The sequence below is a fragment of the Megascapheus bottae genome, chromosome 22 (assembly GCF_031878675.1).
Source record: "Megascapheus bottae isolate mThoBot1 chromosome 22, mThoBot2.hap1, whole genome shotgun sequence".
Classification (NCBI taxonomy): domain Eukaryota; kingdom Metazoa; phylum Chordata; class Mammalia; order Rodentia; family Geomyidae; genus Megascapheus; species Megascapheus bottae.
Window position 1 is genome coordinate 26,563,750 of NC_143530.1, and position 23,211 is coordinate 26,586,960.

Genomic DNA, 23,211 nt, shown 5'->3' on the forward strand with positions numbered 1-23,211 from the left:
GTAGTGGAGGCTGAGAAGTCCAAGGCCAGTGGTCTGCATCTGGTGAAGTTCTTTGCTTGGTGGGCGCTCTGTAGAGGTCTGACAAGGAACACATGTTGAGAGGGTACCTAAAAGAAACAGTTGAACTGATATTTCTATCAGACTTACAACTGAGAGAACCCACTATGGATTTGTCCATCAGTCTGTTAATCCATTTATGACAGAACTCTCATGATCTAGTTACTTTTTAAAGGTCACATCTGGTCCTCCCTTTTATTTATCTTTTCAGTGCTGGTACTGGAGTTTAAACATAGGGTACTGTTCATTAGCTTTGTGTTTTCCTCTCTTTTTTTCTCAAGGGTAATATTCTACCACTGGAGCTACTGTCCTACTGGTGGCTTTTTGCCGATTATTTGGAGAGAAGAGCTTTATGGACTTTTCTTCCCCAGGCTGATTGCGAATCTCGAATTGCAGATCGCAACTTCCTGAGTTGCTAGGATTACAGGTGTGAGAGTCCAGTAACTGGCATTAGTCTCACCTCTTAATACCTCACACTGGAATTTGACTTTCAGCATGAATTTCAATTGGATAGCATCAATCTACCCTGAAGAAGAGAGCCCCTTACAAGGAAGGGGTCTATTTGCTGAGCCCAAAGCACAAAGTAAGTGGGGTATAGGTAGAAGGGATATATGGTAAGGAGCGAGTCCAGTCACTTATTACGGCCTCCTCTTTGATTCCCCTGTCCACAAAAATCCTCTCATTACTCACTAGATGTTTGTTTTCCAGGACTGCAGCACTTCAACTCACTATGAGATCTTCAAGGGTGTGGGGAGTCCTTATCTTGTAAGTTATTCAGATAACCCAATGGGCAAAGTTCTTTTGGTCTTGGGAAACTTGATATTGACTTTAATGATTTTATTATATCAACTTTTATCATTGGGGAAGTAAAACCAGTCCTTGGGTAGGGGATGAATAATTGTTTTATTCATTCTATAGACTTTTTTAGGAGTATTATAAACTTTTATTTTTTTTGCCCTTCTGTCACCAACTTGACCCAAGGTCATTCTACAGACTTTTATCGAGCATTCACTATAGACCAGGACCTATTCTAGGGTCTACAGATAGGAAGAGAGAAGACATTGTTACTTCTACTTTTTTTTTGCCCTTTGTACTCAGCACCACAGCAGCATGGATCACATGTTTGCTAATTGTGTCAGTATCATGGTGTTGAGGACAAAGTAAGTCTGTCTGGGGGTGCGGTGGGGGGAAGGCAGCATGCAGAAAGGTGTTACAGGGATCCTAACATTTGAATTGAGCACTGAAGAATGTCAATGAGCTGCCCAGGCCACACACAGGAGGAATGCATTCCAATGTAGGATACTGGAAAACCTACAATTACACCTATGTTTGAGGAAATTAGTAGTTCACCATTACTTTGCCGTGTATTAAGGGCAGCTTAGACTAAACACTGATGTAATTGAATGCAGTAAACTCACATGGTGGTGAGTATAAATCTGAAACAAGCATGGCCAAGCCATAAAGGGGTGGAGAAATATGTATTAGCCATAACAGGGAAAGAGAACACAGGGTTATCTCCAAAGCAATGTTCTTCTCCAACAAAGAAAGCATGAGTAGTTTACTCAGAACCATGCGTAGTCATGCAGGAAAGCCCTTTAGGGTGAGCCCATTCCTGAGCATGCTCAGTTTAAGACCATAAAGGAAATGATAGACGCATTTGGGGAAAGGCCACCTCAAGGACACTGAACACATGTTTGGAAGGTTCAAGTGGCCAAGTGGCCGTGACTCACAACTGTAATCCTAGTTACTCATAAGGCTGCAATCGGAGGATTGCGAGTCAAAGCCTGGCTGGGCAGACAAATCCGCAAGATATTATCTCCAATTAGCTAACAAAATGTTGAAAGTGGAGATGTGGCTCAAGTGGTAGACTGCCAGCCTGAGTGAAAATGCTGAGCAAAAACTCAAGGTCTTGAGTTCATCCTGGCACATACACACACACGGAAAAGAAAAGGACATCTGCCTTGAAAGAAGCATCCATTGAAATCCACCTCTTGTTTAAAGCTATGTCTAAGAGATCTAAGAGAATTTATTCTGAACCCATGTTGTTATCCTTGTTGTTACAGTGTTTTCACATGGTTCATTGTGCCAGGGATACCAAATCTGGTTAACTTAATAAAGAAAGTCCTTATTTCAAGGAATGTTGAGCAAAACCCCTACTCTGTCTTGTTGCCATAAATACCCCTGATTGGCATTAGGTCAGCTCAGCGAGTCTTCCTCTGAGTGCCAGGCTTACACAGAATGCTTTTTGCTTGTGATTTGTCCAGAAATTCTTCTTGCAGTCAAAGACCTTGGAAAAACTCTTAGTGGAAGATGCCTGGATTTAAAGGGGATCTCTGCAGGCCTTCACCATATACTCATAAAAAAAGAAAAACAATGATCTGGCTTGAGGAAAGGTGAATGAAGCTGGTTGACATCAGCCTAGTCCCCTGGAAGTCAGACCTCCCTAGCCAGGGGCTGGGGCCTCTAGAGCTCACTTCTATGATGTTTCCATGGTGCTTCTGGCATTGACTGTGGGCCTGTGCGCAGTCCTGCAGCACCTCCTGCAGGATTCTCAGCCCCAGGAGGGGAGGATACAGCTACTGGGGAGCTGTAGAGAGCTGGCTGGAAAGCAGGCGGAGGGAAGTAGCTATGACCCAGGAATGCACCTGGCTATTCCTGGGACTGAGGCCCGGGGACCAAGCTGGGGATGCTGAGGCAGCCATGAAGAAGCACTGAGCTTTTTATCTGTTTATGTATGTGTATTTATATTAAGATTCATGTTTATGTTTATTTTTTTGGTTGGTTGTGGGGCTTGAACTCTGGGCCTGGGTGTTGTCCCTAAGCTCTTCGGCTCAAGACTAGTGCTCTACCATTGAGCCACAGTGCCACTTCCAGTTTTCAGATGGTTAATTGGAGATAAGAGTCTATAGTCTTTTGTCCCCAGGCTGGCTTTGAACCATCATCTTCAGATCTCAGCCTCTGGAGTAGCTAATATAGGCGTGAGCCACTGACACCTGGCTATGTGGTTTTTTTTTTTTTCACATTATGTTTGTTCGGTTTGTTTTATGTGTGCCTGGCACTAGGGTTTAAATTCAGGGCCTCATACTCTTATAGCTTTTAAAATCAATTATTCTATCACTTCATCCCCACATCCAACTTTGGGCATAAAGTCTCCCCCTGCCCCACCTCTCTCTCTGGTCTAAGATGGGGACTTGAACTTGATACCTGGATGCTCTACCAGCCAAGGCAAGCTTCCAACCCCATGGCATAGGAGTGCCATGGACTTGACTTTACCTTTTTGTTTTTTGTCAGTCATGGGGCTTGGACTCTGGGCCTGAGTGCTCTCTGAACTCTTCAGCTCAAGGCTACCACCCTACCCCAGGGCCTGGGTGTTGTCCCTGAGCTCTTCAGCTCAAAACTAATGCCCTTGAGCCACAGTGCTACTTCCCGTTTTCTAGTGGTTAACTGGAGATAAGAGTCTCATGGTCTTTAGTGCCCAGGCTGGCTTTGAACCATGATCCTCAGATCTCAGCCTCCTGAGTAGCTAGGATTACAGGTGTGAGCCACCATGCCCAACTTCTCATGGACTTTTCTGCCCAGATTAGTTTAGAATTTTGATTCTCAGAGCTCAGCTTCCTAAGTAGCTAGGATTGTAAAGGTAAGTCCCCAGTGCCCTCTTTATGTCTGTCACTGCATATGTTTTGTGTTTGTTTCCACTGAAAGGTAGCTTTCAGGGGAGAAGCCAGCACTCAGGGATTCCAGATTCCACTGTGCCTAAGCAGCTCAGCCCTGAGGTCCAGGAACTGGAGTCCCATGAACAGCAGGACAGGTTATCATAAAGAAGCTTTTGTGTCACCCACTCACATGTAAACATATCACTTCTGACCTGCTCACCTACCCTATGCCATTCAGATCACTGCCCAGGACCCTTGGCTTTGCCAAGCTAACACCCATAAACCCATAGAATGCACATCAAGGCACACTGAGACTGGGTAGTTTGTCCAGTCCACTTTCTGATCTCCAAATATTTTATTAGGTATTTGAGATCTTTCTTCCACCTCACGTCAGGGACCTGAACTCTCTGGAAGAAAGTGTGTTTCTCAGGTATAGAATCGACATCCTTGCACATATTTGCTTTACAATCACCATGTTCTTCAGTCTCACAAGTCCTGTCATATGATACGAAAACATTTTCTACACACAAGTAAGGCTATAGAAGCCTGCAATAGTAACTATTAAGCACACAGGGAGAATAGCTACCGCAAAGAAAGGCTGTGAATTGCATAGAAAACAATTGTTAAAAATCATTTGGGCATGAAAATCATTTAGAAACACAACTGGAAAAACTTTTTTTTTATTTTTGTTTTTGCCATCCTGGGGCTTGAACTCAGGGCTTGGGATTTCTGTCCTTGGAATTTCTCAAGGCTAGTGCTCTACTGCTTGACCCACAGCACCACTTCCAGCTTTTTCTGTGTATGTGGTACCAAGGAATCAAAGCCAGGCTTTGTGCATGGTAAGCAGGCACTCTACCTCTAGGCCATGCTCCCAGCCCCAACCTGGAAATCTTTTACAGACTTAATAGAAGTCTGGCTGATAAATAACCATTTTGCCTGAATATTATTCACTGATTTCATTATATTACAAGGTAGATTCATGATATATATTAACTACCAAGGATTAAGGAAATTTTATATCCATGTAAGTAGGTCCAACCAGAGAAAAACTAGACTTACTTGAAGATTGATGTATCTATACAACTTCGTGACTGGCAGGGAAAAGTTCAATCTATTCTCCAGATGGCTCTAGCTGCTCCCACCCCATACTAGAGGTGTTAATACTTTACCTCACTCTCTGAAGAATACCAACACAATAGTTAATAATACTATCACCTGCAAGTGTTATAAAGAAATATGAATATATGATATATTGAAATAAATGGATAGAAATTGTCCCCAGCAGAGCTCAGATTCACCAAGGAGTTAAAAAAAAACCCATGCATTCAATATACTCAAAGAAGTCAGGCACTGGTAGCTCACATCTGTAATCTTACTAGTTGTGAGGCTGAGATCAGAATGCACAAAAACTCCTGCAGCTGAACAAGTAGTCAACCAACCCAGTTCAATAATGCGTAATGAATGTGAAAGCATTTCTCTAAAGAAGGTGGGCATGTAGCCAAGAAGCCCAAGGAAAGATACTCAATCCATTAGTTTTCAAGGAAATATAAATTAAGAAACACAGTGAGCTGCTGAGGTGTGCCTCAATGGTAACACTCACAGGCACGAAGCCCTGGAGTCAATACATAGCACACATACACATGCACGTGCATGTATATGCTTACACTCACACTGATATACCATTTCTCACGTAGTAGGACAGCTAAAAAGAAAGAAATGTAATGGAGCAGGCATTGAAGATCAGTGGGAGAGTACTTGCCTAGCATGTCCAAGGTTTAATTCCCAGCACTGGAAAAGGTTGGGGGGGGAGGGAGGAGAATGTGGGGAACACAGCCTAACACATTTTGGGGAGGATGTGAAGAAATTTGCTGGTGCACAATGTAAAATGGTGTAGTCACTATGTGCTCTTTGAAAAGCTATTCAGACTTCTAGCTACTCAGGAAACAGCGATTGAAAGGATCGTGGTTTAAGAAAAGCCTGGGCATAAAGTTCACAAGACAGTTTCAAGCAAAAAAATTGAGCATGATGCCCTGTGCCTTTCATCATAGCTACTCTGAGAAATATAAATGAGAGGATTATGATGTCAAAGGTAATGAAAGGAGCAGAGCTGTGGCTTACTTGGTAGCGTGCCAGTCTTTAGCTGAAAGAGATAAGGGAATGCACTCAGGCCCTGAGTGCACTACTGGCATTAAAAAGTAATGAAAGAGCGAGGGAAGTGATGACATACTCCAAAAGGAAATGTACTCATTACCTGACTTATTGTCACCCCTCTATATATCACCTTTATAATAACAATTAAAAGAACAAAAAGTAATGCAAACCAAAAAGCCTGGGGTATGATTCAGATGGTACCTACAGGTAAAAGGCAATGACAAGTAATAATAATAATATTACTAATAACAAGAGTTAACATCAGACCCAACAGCTCTGCTTCTAATTATATACCTAATAAGATTGAATAAAGGAACTCAAACATTTTACAGAAATAATGATTGCAGCATAATTCACCAAAGTCAAACTAAATGTCCCTCAACAAATGAACAAAGCCAACACTCAAGAGACAAAGGCAGGAAGATTGTGAGTTTCCAGCTAGCCTGAGCTTCATAGAGAGTCTTTGTCTTAAACAAAACAAAGCTGTGTTTTGGTGGCTCACCCTTGTAATCCTAGCCACTTAGGAGACTGATATCTGAGGATCACAGTTCCAAGCCAGCCCAGGTAGGAAAGTTCATGAGACTCAGTTAAGCACCAAAAAAAGCCAGAAGTGGAGGTGTGGCTCAAATGGTAGAGTGCAAGCCTTGAGTGAAAAAGCTAAGGGACAGTGTCTGAGCCCTGGGTTCAAGTCCCAGTACTGGCACAACAAACAAAACCAGAACATAGATGTTGGATCCCAGTGGCTAACATGTAGTACCCTAACTATTTGGGAGACTGGGAATGTGAGGCTGATGGCTTGAGGCTAGTCTGGGCAAAAAAAAAAAAAATTGTGACACTCCTTCTCCTCACCCCATAGCTACGTGCAGTAATACACATACATTATCATCCCAAGCTACAGAGGAGATTGAGATCAGGAGGACTGCAAATCCAGGCCAGCTTTGGAAAGAAGTCTTCAAGGCTCTGTCTCTACAGAAGGGAAGCTGGATATGGTGATGCACAACTCTGACCCCAGCAATGACAAGAAACAACCTGCACTCAGCAGATCGCAGCTCAGGGGCATGTCCAGGTGGGAAAGGGAGACCCCATTGTAAAAAATAACCAACGCTGATGGCATGGATCAGAGGTATCAAGTCGGCTTAGTAAGCTTGAGGCCCAGAGCTCAGATGCCCAGTACCAAAACAGAAAGAATAAAAATCCAGATGAATAAAAAAAAAAGCATAATGTGGTAGTCACATTTCTGTATTATTTGTCCATTGAAAAGAATGAAGTGCTGATATCTAGCTATCAGTATACATATATATTAATATCCCTAATATATATTACAAACATATATATCAGAAACATATCAGGTATAGTAACATAGATGAAGCTTGGCAAACATGTTTTCGAGGTACATCAGTTATTTTCCAATGGTGGTTTAGCTTTCTGTCACTGTGATAAAACACCTGAGATAAAAGATAAAGAAGGAAAGGTTTGCTGGCTCCCAGTTCCAGAGTTGTCAGTCCAGGGATGACTGACTTTGTTGCTTTGGGGCCTGTGTGGAGGCAGAGCAGTATGACAGCACATAATCAAGAGCAGAGGCTGTTGACTTCATGGTGGCAAGTAAGCAAAGACAGAGAAAAGGACCACACCCTCCAGTGACTTAACTTCCTTCCACCAGCCTATACCTCCTACAAGTTCTATTGCCTCCAACTGAGGCTCTGCAGACCAAGGTCTTCAACATAGCTCTTAGACATTCAAGATACAAAGCAGAACAAAAGATGAACATGTGATGAAAAAGTTTTATATAATAACCATTGTGAATAGAATTAATGCCCATTTCAAATGGTTAAAATGACAGAGAGAGAGAGAGAGAGAGAGAGAGAGAGAGAGAGAGAGAGAGATCTCTCTCTCACACACACCATCTTTTTTAATATTTTTATTGTAATTAGTAAAAGGGTTACATGATATTTGCCAGCTAGAAGGTGCATTAATTCACATACATTGATACCCTTCCACATGTCTTGGTCCCCATTACCCTCCCCCCACCCCCCTCTTGGTTTTCCCCCCTTCCCTGTCCAATTTCAAGTAACCAAATACAAATGTATCCAATATATCAGATAACAAAGTGAGATATTGTGACAATATGAGATAACAAAGGAACAGCAAAAGAGATGAGAGATAATATAGCACCTTAAGGTCAGCAATCATTCATTATATGGCTTTTGTTTAAATATCCTAGAGGTCCATTCAATTAGCTTCATACTATATGGCCTTATGTATCAAGTTTTTGCTCTATTGCAAATCTTTGCTATTAGAGCCCAAGGTTTCTACTGGTTATGATGAATGAGGGAAACCATTGAGCTTTTTCCTTTGAGTCTGGTTTACTTCGCTTAATATGATTTTTTCTAAGTCTTTCCATTTCCTAACAAATGGGTCGATGTTGTTTTTTTCTGACAGCAGCATAGAATTCCATTGACACACACACCATCTTATTAAGAAGAATAAGTTTCCCAAAGGAAAAAAGGTACTATTGACAGAAGAGAAAAGTAATAAAATCTCACTTAAAGCCAAAAGTGCTAGGCATGATGGCTCATGCCTATAATCCTAGCTACTCAGGGGGCTAAGATCTGAGGATCATGGCTCAAAGCCAGCCCAAGCACAAAAAGGCTGTGAGATTCTTATCTCCAATTAACCACCTGAAAACCAGAAGTGACATTGTGGCTCAAGTTGTAGAGCACTAGCCTTGAGTTGAAGAGCTTAGGGACAGTGCCCAGGCCCATAGTTCAAGCCCCATGACTAACTAAACCCCAAAGCACCTGCCTTTTAAGGAGATGGCTTAGTTAGCTTAATTAGCCTCAAGGAAGCCCTATGGTGTTATATTTTGTTTGGAAATAAAATACAGGAAGATGAGAAGAGCACTTATCTGGCTTACCTGCCTCCTTGCCTAGCATACATAGTCCTCTTTTGGGATTTTTTCAAAGCTAAACTGAAAATAAAAATTGGGAATCTGAGGGAAATGGGGACCAAGACATGTGAAAGGGTATCAATGTATGGGAATTAATGCACCATCTATCTGGCAAATATCATGTAACCCTTCTATTAATTACAATAAAAAATATATGGAAAAAAATAAAAAAATAAAAGGCAAAAAAAAAATTGGGAATCTAGAGGTTCCCAGAGATGACATTTGTCTTTGGTGCTGGGTTTTTTTTTTTTTTTTTTTTGCCAGTCCTGGGCTTGGGTTCAGGGCCTGAGCACTGTCCTTGGACTTTCTCAAGGCTTAGCACTCTACCACTTGAGCCTCAGCACCACTTCCGGCTTTTTTTCTATGTACGTGGTACCGAGGAATCGAACCTGGGTCTTCGTGCATGCTAGGCAAGCACTCTACCACTAGGCCAAACTCCCGGCCCCTTTGGTGCTGTTTTTGATAACATAGCCTCCTTAAATTTAGAATACAAATATGGTCATGTCTTATTTGAAGTAAGTGTGACAGGAAAAGATTAGGAGAAACTTCTGTTATTTCCTACTTGAGCACATAATCCTATCCACTGTCAAAACCACTGTTCCACTTAGGCAACTCTAGAATCCCAGGTTATGAACCAGTCTGCTTGCGCAACTCATGCCCTGGCTTCCTCATTTCTGCCACAAGAAGGAGCTGTTGTCCTGTACTTGAGTATGATCACTCAGGACAAGTAGCTCCATACACCAGCTGCTGTTCTCCAAAGTTAAGACTTCACTCAAGATCTGGGCCCACAAGAGGAATTGCTCCTGTTCCTTGGTGGGGAGCTTAGGTATGTGAGGGTTCTGCCCCCCAGGAAGAACATTATCGGCAAGCAAGGTACAGGCAAACCCTGTACCTTAAGATAGTGAGTTGCCACTTTGTGTGTGTGTGTTGGCTTTTAGTCAGAGTATTTACCAGAAATAAAGCCCTGAACCAGAGCTCCAAACCTAAAGAAATGGGAGGAGTTGTGGGCTAGGGAATATTCCTCTACAATCACCAAGCCCCAGAAACTGTGGTTCTTAAACTCGTTTATTGGCCAAATCCAGAGCACAGGGTCTGCGATTAGCTCAGATAGTTCTGCTGTATCTCTCTCAGGACTGCTTAATCAGGAGTATGGGAATATCCTGCTGAGTCCAAACATGGATAGAAGGAACTGGAAGGAGGATGGGGGAGATACAGGCACTGTGTCTCTGCTTGTGAGCTGGGGCTCCTCCTCTACTGGCTTGGACATAAGAAGCTCTTTGTAGGCTAGGATGTCTCCAGATCACTTGGTGAGTCATCTTATCACAGATTAGCTAAATTTCTAGTGCAACTTGTTGAATGATTATGAAGTCATTACTAACTAGCATCATACCAGCCTCAAACTCATTGATGGCATCTGCCAGTGTGCTGTGGTTTTCATGACCAAGTAATGGGTTGCCCAAGAACAGTACAGGAGAGGTTTTGCCAGGCCAGTCAGCACACACATACCTGACACTTCTGACAGGTTCTGGATTGGAATACCGTTTCCCAGTGAGACATCCAGTTACCTTCACCTCCTCCTACTTGATCTCTAGATAGCGCTTCATCATGTACTTCAATGGTGAGAGATCAAGTTCATCCTTTTTCTGAAGATGCTAATACAGTCATTAATTTTTTTTTGCTAGTACTGTGGATTGAACTTATGGTTTCCCTAGGCTTTTTCACTCAAGACTCACACTCTACTACTTAAGCCACAGTTTCACCTCTGGCTTTTTGCTAGTCAATTGGAGATAAGAGTCTCATGAACTTTTCTTCTCAGGTTGGTCTCAAACAAGATCCTCAGACTCCTCAGTAGCTAGGATTACAAGTGTGAGCCATTGGTTCCTGGCTTGAGAATGCCTTGTGTTGACATGGGATGTTTTATGATCATCCCATCTCCAGTTAGCAGATTCAAAAGAGTAAATGACCCTGCTCCATGGGGCCCTACTAGAGCCACTTGTGTGTTGAGGTCAAAACAAAACTCTAGATCTTTGTAGGTACCATAATGACAGGTGGAAGGATCTGATGATTCAGCAGGAAATACAATAACAGTATCCTATCACTCACAACCCTCCCTGTCAGTCCCAATGCCATTTTCTAAAGCCCATTCTCCTTGCTCTGGACTTGCCAGGGCAATCGGGCACTACCATGACCAAATCTAGCAATATAGTGTCTATGTACACAAGCTGATCTTGTCTCCAGAGATATCTCATCTAGGTCTCCTCCCACTCCAGATGTGTCTTCACATATAGACCACAATTACCCATATAATACCTCAGTTCTTGTTGAGTATTTGATTTTTGTCACATACCACTCAAGAAAGCCAAGGATCAGGATAAATTTAAAAGTCTTTAAAAGTTTATCCAGATACTGGTGACTCACACCTCTAATCCTAGCTATTCAGGAGGCAGACCTGAGGATTATGGTTTGAAACCAGCCTGAGCAGAAAAGTTCATGAGAATTCTCTCTCAATTAACCAGCCTAAAGCAGAACTGGAACTGTGCCTCAAGTAGCCAAGGACCAACTTTGAGGAAAAAACAATCTAAGTGACAATATCCAGGCCCTGAGTTCAAGCCCCAGCACACACACACACACAGTTTTTAGTCTTTAGTTCTTCCAATCACACAGAAGCATTTAGGTCCAAGTAATTTGTGGGTTCCCCAAGAAGCAGCATGAAGGGCCAATAAAAAGGGCTCTGACAAGAGCAACCCTCATCCTCCAGCGCCACTGAAGTCTTTTAGCTTTCTGTGTTGCATGGCAGGTGTGAAAACTAGTCTGTGCAAAATCAATGAAGATTTTACACATTTCTGCCTAGTTGGCATCTAGTTCCTTCACCTGTTTGTAGAGTCTCATGAGCTTCCCACACTGGCATCTGAGCTAGCCATTCAGTATGTCACTAAGGCCCTCAACCATGACAACTGAGGGAGAGGTTGATTGTGTGGTGTCAGTCATGTTGGGGTAAGAGTCCCTCTGTGACAGCTGAGTAGCACCTCTTTTCTTCTTTTATCTCTTCCGCCTCCCTTCTGTGCTGGTTGAGGGCTTGAACTCAGGGCCTTGTACAACTGCTTCTGGCTAGTGCTCTACCATTTGAGACATATCTCCAGCCCTACTTTTTTGGTACTTACTTTGTGGACAGAATCTCAGACTTTTCTTGCCAGGGATTGGCTTTGAACTGGTTTCAATCTCCTCAGTAACGAGGATTACAGGCATTACCCACTGGCCCCAGGCTTAGGAGCAGCAGCTTTCTTCAATTCCAAGTTCTTTAGCGCCTTGGTCAGCAAGCCACTTGTGTGGTCTCTCTGCCTTCTTCCGGGGCTGGTGGGGTGGAGGGGGCGCGGGGAGAGAATGGTGATGACACTGGGGCGGGTTTAATTGTTTGCACTGGGAATTGGGCCTTTCTATTGGGCAACAGCTCTCTGTTTTCGCTTAGGGTTAATTCCCTAAAAATCTCAACCGGCTGTGCGGAGAACTCTGTCGGTAGCTCGTTCTTTTTCATTGCTCATTATTTCCTGATCCCGCACATATTCACACCTAGATACGTGGCAAGAATTTAGGAGGACATCCTTACTTCTCAACCTTCCTTCCCGGTTTCCCTCAGTCCGGAGCCAACCCTGGTCCCCGGCTGAGGGTGGGGCCGATCTCGAGGCTGGACAAGGGCGGGGCCTGGCTGGTAGGTGTGGCGATGGGCGGGGCTATGGCTGCCGGGGGTCCCAGTCTCCCAGAGCGCAGCCGCAGTACCGCCCACTGGCGGTCTAGAAGTGCGCTGCTGCGGGCCGCTCGGGGTCGAGGACTCAATCTCTCCTTCCTCCTCGCGGTGCAGGTGCGCGTCGGGCCGCTGCTGCCTCCGCGGGCCGCTCCGTAAGAGGGTGAGTGTCTCCCCGGGTGGGCCCCTGGGGGTTTGTAAAGTGAAAGAGATTGAGAAAGATTTTTAACTTGCCAGCCAAAGAGTGGACCCGTGTGCCCTGGCTCCTGGCTTCCCCGACATTGGGCTGCTTGAAACAGACTCCCTGAACACTGTCCCAAGCTAGGCCCAGCCAGGGTTCAGCATGAACGAGGTCACTTAATCCTCACCCAACCCCGGGAAGAAGGTGCTGCTGGTATTATCTGCATATTTACAAAGAAGGTAAAGGAGAGTCTCAGATTACCTTTACTGAGTTTTCCTTCAAAGACATTGGGGGGGGGGGGATTCTGTAACCTTTAATCTCTGAGATTCTCAACCAAATGAAAGGGAAATGAGCCCCATGTAAATCCTACAGGCTTATAGGGGTGCTGTGAATAGTTGTGGGGGGCTATGGAAGGGGGAGCAAGAGAGGAGGGACCTAAGTGTCCAGAAGTAGGAAAGTGGACATAAAAGGACAGGCAAACAATGGTGTAACTGCACAACTGAAGTCTAGACAGAAATGTTAGCGAGCCCTGCCTGAGGCCCGACCTTCTGGAAAGAGGAACAGAATGACAGCATCATGAAGCTGGGGCCGGTGAAGATTAAATGGCACATATATCTAAAACTCAGAGCACATTTGATGCAGTATATTGTTTAATAATCACACATGGCCCGTTTTTCCTCTGGCCCTGGGTAGGTGCATGGATTTAAAAAAAAGTTGTGGATGGAATGTACTTGAGAGCAAAGAGGCTATCTTGGAGATATTCTATTATTTTGAACAAGTCCCCAACTTCTTCAGCATCTGTTTCTTGTTGTGTACCTCTCAGAGAATTGGGTGAGATGCAGAGTCACAAGTAAATACCTCCAGTGTCGGTCAAATATAAATGTGTAAATGGGACCAAGGGAGACAATAGGGAAAAGTGAGGCCCGAGGATGCTACAGAATGTCTAGCATGGCCCAGACACATTCAAATGAAAGTATCTGATCACACCAGGATATTTCTGGGCCCTCACTCTGGGGATCTCAGGATTAGTGTTCCCTAAGTCTTCAGTGAGGGATGAGACCCTTGCTAAAGATAAATGGGGCCACAGCACTCTCCTTTTTCTGAGGCCTCCATTACTGTCAGGCTTAGTGTAAGAGCTTCACCCTGCACTATGAAGTATGCTTGGTCCAACTTCACTCATTTCTCTGACCACATGTCTCACCACCAGCTCTTAGTTTTCAGCCACAGTCTAGCCACATAGGCTTCCTTGCTATTTCACAAACTTCCATACCATTTTCCAATTCAATTCTTACTTTTTCTTTTTCACCAGTCCTGGGCCTTAAACTCAGGGCCTGTGCACTGTCCTTGGGCTTTCGTAAGGGTAGAGCTCTATCCCTTAAATCATAGTACCACTTCTGGGTTTTTCTGGGTAGGTGGTACCAAGGAATCAAACCCAGGTCTTCATGCATGGTAGGCAAGCACTCTGTTAATAGGCCAAAAGCCCGGCCCCTTTTTCTTTTAAGGTTTTTTTGTTTTGTTTTGTTTTGTTTGCTTGTTTGTTTTGCCAGTGCAAGGGTTTAAATTCAAGGCTACGCCTTCTCCCTTGGCTTCTTTCTCCCTCTCCCCTCCCTGCTCCAAGGCTGACACTGCCACTGAGCCATAGTTCTACTTCTGGATTTTGATGGTCAATTGAAGGTACGAGTCTCATGGACTTTCCTATTCAGGCTGGCTTTGAACCATGATCTTCAGATTTCAGCCACCTGAGTAGCTAGGATTACAGATATGAGCCACCAGTATCCATTCTTATCTCCCTAGACCTCTGTTTCCCTAGGTTTTTGCGGCTGGCTCCATATCTCTATTTACTTTTCATGCTGGTTCAGGGACCTCCTGTCCAAAATGGCAAGCATAACTCCACTGTTTTAGTGGCTAATGTGTCTTTTTGTTCATCATGTTTTACTGTTACCACTGTCATTAGTATTTATTCCTGTCTGTATTCTTTGCAACCTCCCTTCAGTACTTTTTCTCATCTCTGAAGCTTGAGTATCTGGTGCAGTATCCAGCCACAGGTGGCTTCCATTTCCCAACTATTGCCAAAAATGCTTCTAAGGACAAATGGTTCTTTCAAACCCTGTTTTCAGTTCTTTTGAGTGTATGACAAGAAATGGAATGATTAGGTTTATAATTATTTAGCTTTTTATTTATTTTTTTCTTCGTTGTCGGTGGTACCAGGGTTTGAACTCAACCTCTGAAGCAGGAGAGTGGTTGTGTATTAAATCTTTAGAAAGGTTCTTAAACCTACTGCAGACTTCAAGAACACTCATTCCAGTGTTCTCAGAGTGAGGTCCAGAGACATCCTAGTACAGACGCATGCTTTCATTGAAGTGTCTAGGCTTGCTATGTATTCTTCAGTGCTCTGCCACTTGAGTCACTCCTCCAGTCCTTATGGTTAGTGTTTGCCTGTGCTGTTTTCTATAGTGATGCACCATTTTACACACCTCTCCCCAGAACAATGATTAGGGTTGCAATCTTTCCTCTTCCACCAGCTCCATTTCCTGGCTTAGTGGTATTAGCTGCCACTGGAATAGCTATGAAGTAATAGCTTATTTGGCTTTCCCAGATGACTTTTTGTTGTTTGTTTTGCCAGACTTATGGCTTGAACTCAGGGTGTGGGTATTGTCCTTGAGCTTTCTCTACCATTTGAGCCACAACACCACTTCTGGCTTTTTCTGTGTATCCAGTACCAAGGAACTGAACTCAGGGCTTCACGCATGCTAGGCAAGCACTCTTCCACTAGGCCACACTCCCGGCTCCAGATAACTGGTCTTATTGAGTATCTTTTCATGCGCTTGTTAGTCATTTGTGTTTCTTCTTTGGGGAAAGATCTGTTCAGATTTTTTGCACATTGAGTTGAACTTGGTTTTTCTTTACTATTGAGCTTCAGTACCTTAGCTCTCTCCTCCTCCCAGCATTGGGAATGAGTTCATTTCAGCTACCTTGTTTTCCAGAATGAACTCCATTAATGATGTCTAAGGCAGGCTAGGGAGAAACTAATATTTTCCCCAAATCTTTGGTAAAGCATGTGCTGTGCTTAGTATTGCGATGTGGCTCTGGGTTCAATCTTCAGCACTCCTCTCTACAACTCAGTTCCACACCCAGGCAAATATGATGACAGCCTCCATAGACAGACCCTGTCAGACACAATCTTCCTTTGTTGATTGGGCTATCTGATGACTTTGTAGATGGGAGGGTTAGGTAAAGAGCAGAGAAAGGACTTGCTGCAGATTCCAGCAGTGACAAAGAGCTGGAATCTGGATCAAGACCTGACATGGAAGTCTCCATGTCAGAAAGGATGACATGGAAAGGATGGCCTAGCCTCCTTCCAGAGGCCCTTTTTTCAGACTGGCTAGAAACCAGGTCTGAAGTAATTCTATTTCCTGCAGATGAGGCAGAAAGGTGTAGTGATACTCCATACCACCCCCTCTTTCCCAGTTGTGGCTGGGAAGTTGAGGTGCTCAGTAGTGCTTGCAGTCCTACCTTTCATCTTTTCAGTCTCATTTATTAGCTAAAGGGGAAGCTTTGGGGCAGCAGGAAGGCTGAGGGGGTACAACTCCTGCTCTTGTCCACGGCTCATTTCTCAAGAGCTCTTCTATGTGGCTGGCTTCATAGAAGGTTTTCTTGAAAAAAGCCAAAAAACTAAAGTAGCATTTTCTTTTCTATTTTCCAGTCCTGGGGCTTGAACTTAGGGCTAAGGCACTGTCCCTGAGTTTCTGTTGCTCAAGGCTATCGTTCTACCACTTGAGCCACAGTGCCATTTCTGGCTTTTTCTGTTTATGTAGTACTGAGGAATCAAACCCAGGGCATCATGCCTGCTAGACAAGCACTCTACCCCTAAGCTACATTCCCCTCCAGTAACATGGTACATGGTTTGTTCTCAAAGGCCCAGGTCTCAAGAGGACACCTTGTACCTCTTGTGTAACTCTTATTTGTTGTATTTTTATACTTCAACAGCTGAGACCTGTACTAGGTACAATGTCCTCACCTTTGCTTCTGTCTCCTGGGTTTCTCCTGTAGGTTGCTGTGATCACCAAGGAGGAAAGTGACTATACCTGAAAGCCCGGCCACATCAAATCAGAGAAAGGCTCCACCTTTTTCCAACATGGCAGGTGATGACTAGGAATGAAGGAACTAGACTTTTAATCAAATTGAATGCATCATTATTATAAAAGTCAAATTTGGTTAATGACATGGATCACTATATGGATTTCCATTTTGACCTTCTCCAGAATGTGAAGTTCCTCACAAGTGGATCTTACTCCCACACTGTCTTTGTCCTACTGCCTGTCCCTGAATCATCCTTGAGATCTAGTGGCTCTTCCACAGATAGCTGTTGAGATGGGAGTAGTGGTGCATGTGTGGAAGCCCAGCTACTCAAGGGAAAGTTAGCAGGATCCTATGTCATAAAATCTAAAACAAAAGGAACAGGTGTGTGGCCCAAGGCTTCACATGTATGAGGCCTGAGTTTGGGACTCAGCACTGGGGGAGCAACAAACAACAAAGCTGTTGAGCAAAAATCCCATTCTTTCAGGTGCTAGACTTGAACCCAGGACTTACATGTGTTTTTATACTGAGCTACATTCTCAGTCCCATCTTTGCTTTTGGGTCTGTTTATCATATGCATACAAACATATATTATCAATGTAAAATAGGTTACAAAACTATAACAGAAATAGAATATAGATTCTCCTCACTTTATACATTCTAGTGTGGATTTGGGTTTTATGATCTTGGCACCAGATAATCTTTTATTGCAGGGAGGAGCAGTTCATCTTGTGTGATGTAGGGTGTTTAGCAGTTAGTGTCCTTGAACTTTACCCACTAGATGCCAGTAGCAACAACCCCCCGCCCCCGTGCCAGTTGTGACATCTAGAAATACCCATTATTGACAAATGTCCCTGGCTGTAACATAGCCTCTACTTGAAAAATACATGTGTATTTTTGTACCCATTCTCCTGGAAAGCCCTAGGAGACAGAACTGTTATAGGGACATGTAAGGTCTAGCCCATGGACCATGAAAGGCTCTCAAAAATCATTTGGTATATGACAGGACAGATACTTAGGCTTCTGGTCAGTTATTCATGCATATCTGCTTGGACTGATATATTTGTATAGCCCATGGATAAGATTGTAAATATTCAAATGGCCCTTGGCAGTAAAAAGTAAAGGTTCTCTACCCCCATCTAACACAGCAGCCTGAGAAAGTAAAATGTAATTGAATAACCAGTCATAGAACTCAACCTTTACATTTAGCTGACTGCTCTGAAATTGTTTGCTGCCAGCTAACAAGTGTGTTTTCTCCTCTAGATAGAAACATTTGAGAGTTTAACTTTTCAGTTTTAGTTGTTATCAGGGCAAATGATCAAGCTTCTTACAGAATTCACAGGCTGAATGAGGAAGACTGCATCAGTAGCTGCTGGCACTCAGGATACAGCCAGTGCATCTCGTAGGGACCATAAGGGTCAAGAGTTTTCTTTTTCTAGGTTTCCATGGTCTTGGAGCAGTTGGAAGTAGAATGTGTTAGACAGAAGGTGCTATAGCTGGTGCCTGCCAAGGAAAGGTTGCTGTAAAAGATTAAGTCTAGTAGCTCTGAATTTGCTGCTAGGGAACAAGGCTAAATCTTTTCATAGAGGCCATCAAATTAAAAACGCAAACTCTGTGTGCGGAGGAGGTATGCCTGTTCTGGGGCTTGTTCTCAGGGCCTGGATACTGTACCTTAACTTTTTGGCTCAAGGCTGTTGCTGTACCACTTGAGGCTAGCTCCACTTCTGGATTTGGGTGGTTAATTGGAGATAATCATGAACTTTCCTCCTCATATTGACTTCATATCTTGGTCTCCTGAGTATCTAGGATTACAGGTGTGAGCCACTGGCACCCAGCAGAGTAGGCTTTTGGAGGATATTATTGTGAAGTTCTTTTCCTTTGAGGAAACATTATCTGGCCCAGTATATTTATGTGTACAGATTGAGCATCATTAATCCAGAAATGGAAAATTGTTTCAGCAAATTACTCCAAAAACTATAAGAATCTAAGTTTTGGATTCTAGAATATTTCTGATTTCAGATTTTTGGATTAAGGATGCTTTGCCTGCAAATCCATTCAAATATTCTAAAATCTGAAGAAAAAAAGCCCCAAATCGGAAATTCCTCTTGTTCTAAGTATGAACTATGATAAACTATTCCTATTGAAAATGTTGGCATTTCCTTTATGTCTGCTATAATAAATCTAAAGATTTAATTTTCTTTCCGTCTGTAGTTTTATTTCATTTTTCGACTGGAGTTTCTTTTTTTTATTGTAATGTATAGAGGGATTACAGTTACATTCACCAGATAGTAGGTGCATTAGTTCTCACACATTGATACCCCCTCTCATGTGTTGTCCCCATTTCCCTCCTTCTACCCCCTCCCAATCATCTTGTTTTCCCCCCTTCACTTTCCTATTTCAAATAATCAAATAAACATATATATACATATATATATACATACCAGATAATTTTGTTTTGAGTTCTTTTTCATGAAGTTTGAACTTAGGGCTTTGTTCATGCTAGCAGTCTGCCAATTGAGTCATGCCTCCATTCCTTTTATGTATTAGCTTATGTTTCTGGCAGAATCTCAAGTTTTTGCCCAGTGCTGGCCTCAGACTACAATCTTCCCATCTCTGCCTTCCGAGAGACTGTGCTTCCACACCTGCCCTATACTGATTTTTGACCAAAGGAACATCTCTTTAGTTGAAATCTTTTCTTCCTCTGCCATAGGTAAGAAAGTGCTCATCATCTATGCTCACCAAGAACCCAAATCCTTCAATGGATCCCTTAAGAAAGTAGCCATGGAAGAACTGAGCAAGCAGGGCTGCACTGTCACTGTGTCTGATTTGTATGCCATGAAGTTTGAACCAAGGGCCACAAGGAAAGATATCACTGGTAAGTCATGGTATAGTGCTGCATTAAAAAAAAAAATCTCTTCTTGGCCGGGAGTTTGACCTAGTGGTAGAGTGCTTGCTTAGCGTGCACCAAGACTGGGGTTCCATTCCTTGGTACCACATGCATAGAAAAAAAAAAGCTGGAAGTGGTGCTGAGGCTCAAGTGGTAGAGCTCTAGCCTTGAGAAAGTCCAAGGACAATGCTCAGGCCCTGAGTTCAAGCCTAGGACTGGCAGTTTTGGCCTGAGACTCATATCACAGGCAACAAAGATCACTGTGCCAGTTCCTTTCCCATCCCTGCCTCTGACCACCCAGTTTCTCTGGATAGTCAGATTTCCATTTTCTCCGTTTCCTTCAGTGATATCTGGTCAATGTAAGCAATTATAGTGTTAGTCAGCTTTCTTAGCACTGTGACCAAACACCTGGCATGAACAACTTTTAAAAAGGAAGGGTTTATTTGGGCCCATGGTTTCAGTGCATTATAGTGGGGAGGGCATGATAAAGCAAAGCAGTTCATATCACGGGAGCAAGGATCCAGGGAAAAGAAGGGTGGTATACATAACCAGACACAGCTCCCATGGGCACATCCCCAGTGCCCTACTTCCTCCAGCTAAGCCCTACCTGTTAAAGTTGCCAAAACTTCCCAAAATAGCACCACTAGCTAGGGATCAAGCCTTCAACAGGAGGTTTGTGGGGGACATCACAAAATCTAACCATGACACTGATAATACCATAAATACAGAGGGGAAAATGGAAACTATGTTGCCTTTTGCATATTGTCTTTTAACAAAGCATTCTATTGTATGAAGTAGTCCTCTATTGAAGGGGATTTTAGGTTTTTTGATCCTTTGCTTTGAGCAATGCTATTATAAGCACTGCTATAATGGGGCTTGAACTCAGGACCTGGATGCTGTCCCTGAATCTTTTGCTCAAGGCTAACATTCTGTCACTTGAGCCACAGCTCCACTTCTGGTTTTCTGGTGGTTAATTGGAGATGAGAGTATCATGGAGTTTCCTGCTTGGGCTGGCTTTGAACCACAATCTTCAGATCTCAGCCTCTGGAGTAGCTAGGATTACAGGCCTGCACTACCAGTACCTAGTTGGAAATCACATTTTTAGATCCTGAACTAGTTGGTAAAGAGTAAAAGCAGGAGCAAGTGAAATGCCACACCATTCTCTTGGAGAGAAAACAGCATGATGAAAGGTAGTCTTCCAAAGTGCACTACAAACTTAATAGGACCTCAACTAAAAGAATATCAGGCTTGCTTCTTGTTTAACCTGCAAAACTGATTCAGGGGTGGGGGGAGGGAAATGGGGACCAAGACATGAGAAAGGGTATCAGTCTATGTGAAGTAATGCATCTATCTGGTGAATATAATATGCCCTTCTGTTACAATAAAAAATATATGAAACAAAATAATCAGGATAAAAAGGTTTTATGGGAAAGTAAAGTTAAAAAATAGAAAAGCTAGAAAATAAGAAACGAGAGTGATCCATCACTGTCTGCTATTTAATTCTAACATGTGGTACTAAATCCTGAATAAGGAAAGCAGCCGGACTAGGAAGAGGAAGAGTAGACTCAGACTGAGTACTCAGTACTCGATGGTGATTTAGAGCACTGTGGATGGGGACAAACCACTGGAACACATAACTGTAAGTGATGGGATAACCAGGAAGGTATGTGTTAAAAGTTGGACCCACAACTTATATCAAATGACCCAGCAATTCCACTACTAGGCATTTGCCCAATTGTCCAGAAACAAGGACATGCTAAATCCACTAGCACAACAATGTTCATTGCAGCACTATTTACCATAGCAAAAATATGGAACCAACCCAGATGTCCCTCAGTTGATGAGTGGATCAACAAGATGTGGTATTTGTACACAACGGAATTCTATGCTGCTGTCAGAAAGAATGACATCGCCCCATTTGTTAGGAAATGGAAAGCCTTAGAAAAAAATCATATTAAGTGAAGTAAGCCAGATTCAAAGGAACATAGGCTCAATGGTTTCCCTCATTTGTCATAATCAGTAGAAACCTTGGGCTTTCCTAGCAGAGATTTGCAATAGAGCAAAACCTAGATACATAAGGCCATATAGTAGGACGCTAAATGAAAGGACCTCTAGGGTATAGAAACAAAAGCCATATAATGAGCGATTGTCCTTAATGTACTATGTTATCTCTCATCTCATCTCATATTGTTACAGTATCTCACTTTGTTATCTGATATATTGGATATATTTGTATTTGGTTATTTGAAATTGGATAGGGAAGGGGGGAAAACAAGATGAGGAATGGGAGGGAGGGAAATGGGGACCAAGACATGAGAAAGGGTATCAATGTATGTGAATTAATGCACCTTCTATCTGGCAAATATAATGTAACCCTTCTATTACAATATATAAAAAAATAAATTCACAACAGATAAAACATTTAAGTTTAAAATGCAGAACTTGTTAAATGCTAGGATAAACTACAAAAGTTTTACAAATAATCTTAGAGTTCATATTACATAAAATCCAGACATCAAAGCCAAGAAAAGAATGATTTTTTTAATCAACTAAATAACAAAAAAGGAAATAAAATCCTTCAGGGAAAAAGAAACCATGATAAAGTCAAAATAAATTTTAAACGTTGATAAAAAGCTATTTGCAATTCATATCCCAATATAATAGGCTAATGCTTAATATATAAAGAGCTCAGTAATAAGACAACCTAAGAGGAAAATGTACAAGGGATATGAACTGATAACTCATAGGAAAGAAGCTATTTAATATTGTAAAATATATTAATATTGTAGAAAGTACTTAATATAAATTGAATGTAAAATATTAGGATATTAGACAAATGCTAGTTTTCCACATAATCCTAGCTACTCAGGAGCCAGAGATACGAGGTTCACAGTTCAAAGCCAGGCCAAGCATGAAAGCCCCTAAGTCACTTATCTCCAAAGCTGGAAGTAGAGCTGTAATTCAAGTGGTAGAGATCAGCTGTGAGTAAAAAAAGCTAAGGGACAGTGCCCAAGTCCTGAGTTTAAGCCCCAGTACTGCTACAAAAAAATAAGATACAATGGAAGCAAGGAAAACTAGAACTATATTGGAAGGCCATTTTTCACATGCTTGACTTGCAGTTATCAAAAACTTAGTAAGGGTAGGTGATAGGGGAAATGAGCTCATGCGCAAACATTGCTGGCATTCCCTTTATTCTTATTGCCAGTTGCTTCTGTGAAGTGGATGAGTGTGTGTGTGTGATCTGTCTAGCCACCACTAACTTTCTTACTGTTTGCAGCTGATTCTCTGGGGCTTTCCAAACCTGCAGACAAGTTATCTGCAAATAACAATTTTACCTTCTTTTCTCTAAGACTTAACCCCCCTATTTTCTTTCTGTTTATAGTGATGGTGACTAGATCTCCACGATAGTTTTAGTGCTCATTCTTTTTTTTTTGCCTTTCTCCTCCAGCTCCTCCTCTTTCCTTTCCTTCTTCCTTCTCCTCCTCTCCCTTCTTCCTCCTCTTTACTGCATCTTCTCTT

General features: G+C 42.7%; 1 protein-coding gene, 1 long non-coding RNA gene and 1 pseudogene across 6 annotated transcripts in view; 1 reads left to right on the top strand and 2 right to left on the bottom strand.

The window, feature by feature from the left end:
• Positions 1-12,502, bottom strand: LOC150048400 (uncharacterized). Its single transcript, XR_016539330.1, has 3 exons — positions 12,376-12,502; positions 11,970-12,159; positions 1-107 (listed from the first exon to the last, which is right to left on the bottom strand). It is a non-coding gene; the product is annotated as an uncharacterized LOC150048400 (long non-coding RNA).
• The window catches only part of Nqo2 (N-ribosyldihydronicotinamide:quinone dehydrogenase 2), a 20,087-nt gene continuing 7,187 nt past the window's right edge, over positions 10,312-23,211 (top strand). Inside the window, exons 1-4 of one of the 5 annotated variants that reach the window (XM_090356381.1) lie at positions 12,569-12,710; positions 12,785-12,967; positions 16,779-16,870; positions 19,516-19,680. In XM_090356381.1, the coding sequence (XP_090212507.1) occupies positions 16,864-16,870; positions 19,516-19,680 (172 nt within the window). In that variant the 5' untranslated portion in view covers positions 12,569-12,710; positions 12,785-12,967; positions 16,779-16,863. Of the gene's footprint in view, positions 10,427-11,941; positions 11,962-12,568; positions 12,711-12,784; positions 12,968-16,778; positions 16,871-19,515; positions 19,681-23,211 lie in introns of those variants that run through there. The other 4 variants (XM_090356382.1, XM_090356383.1, XM_090356380.1 and 1 more) reach the window with 4 other exon arrangements.
• On the bottom strand, positions 10,343-11,940 carry LOC150048402 (ATP-binding cassette sub-family F member 2-like; annotated as a pseudogene).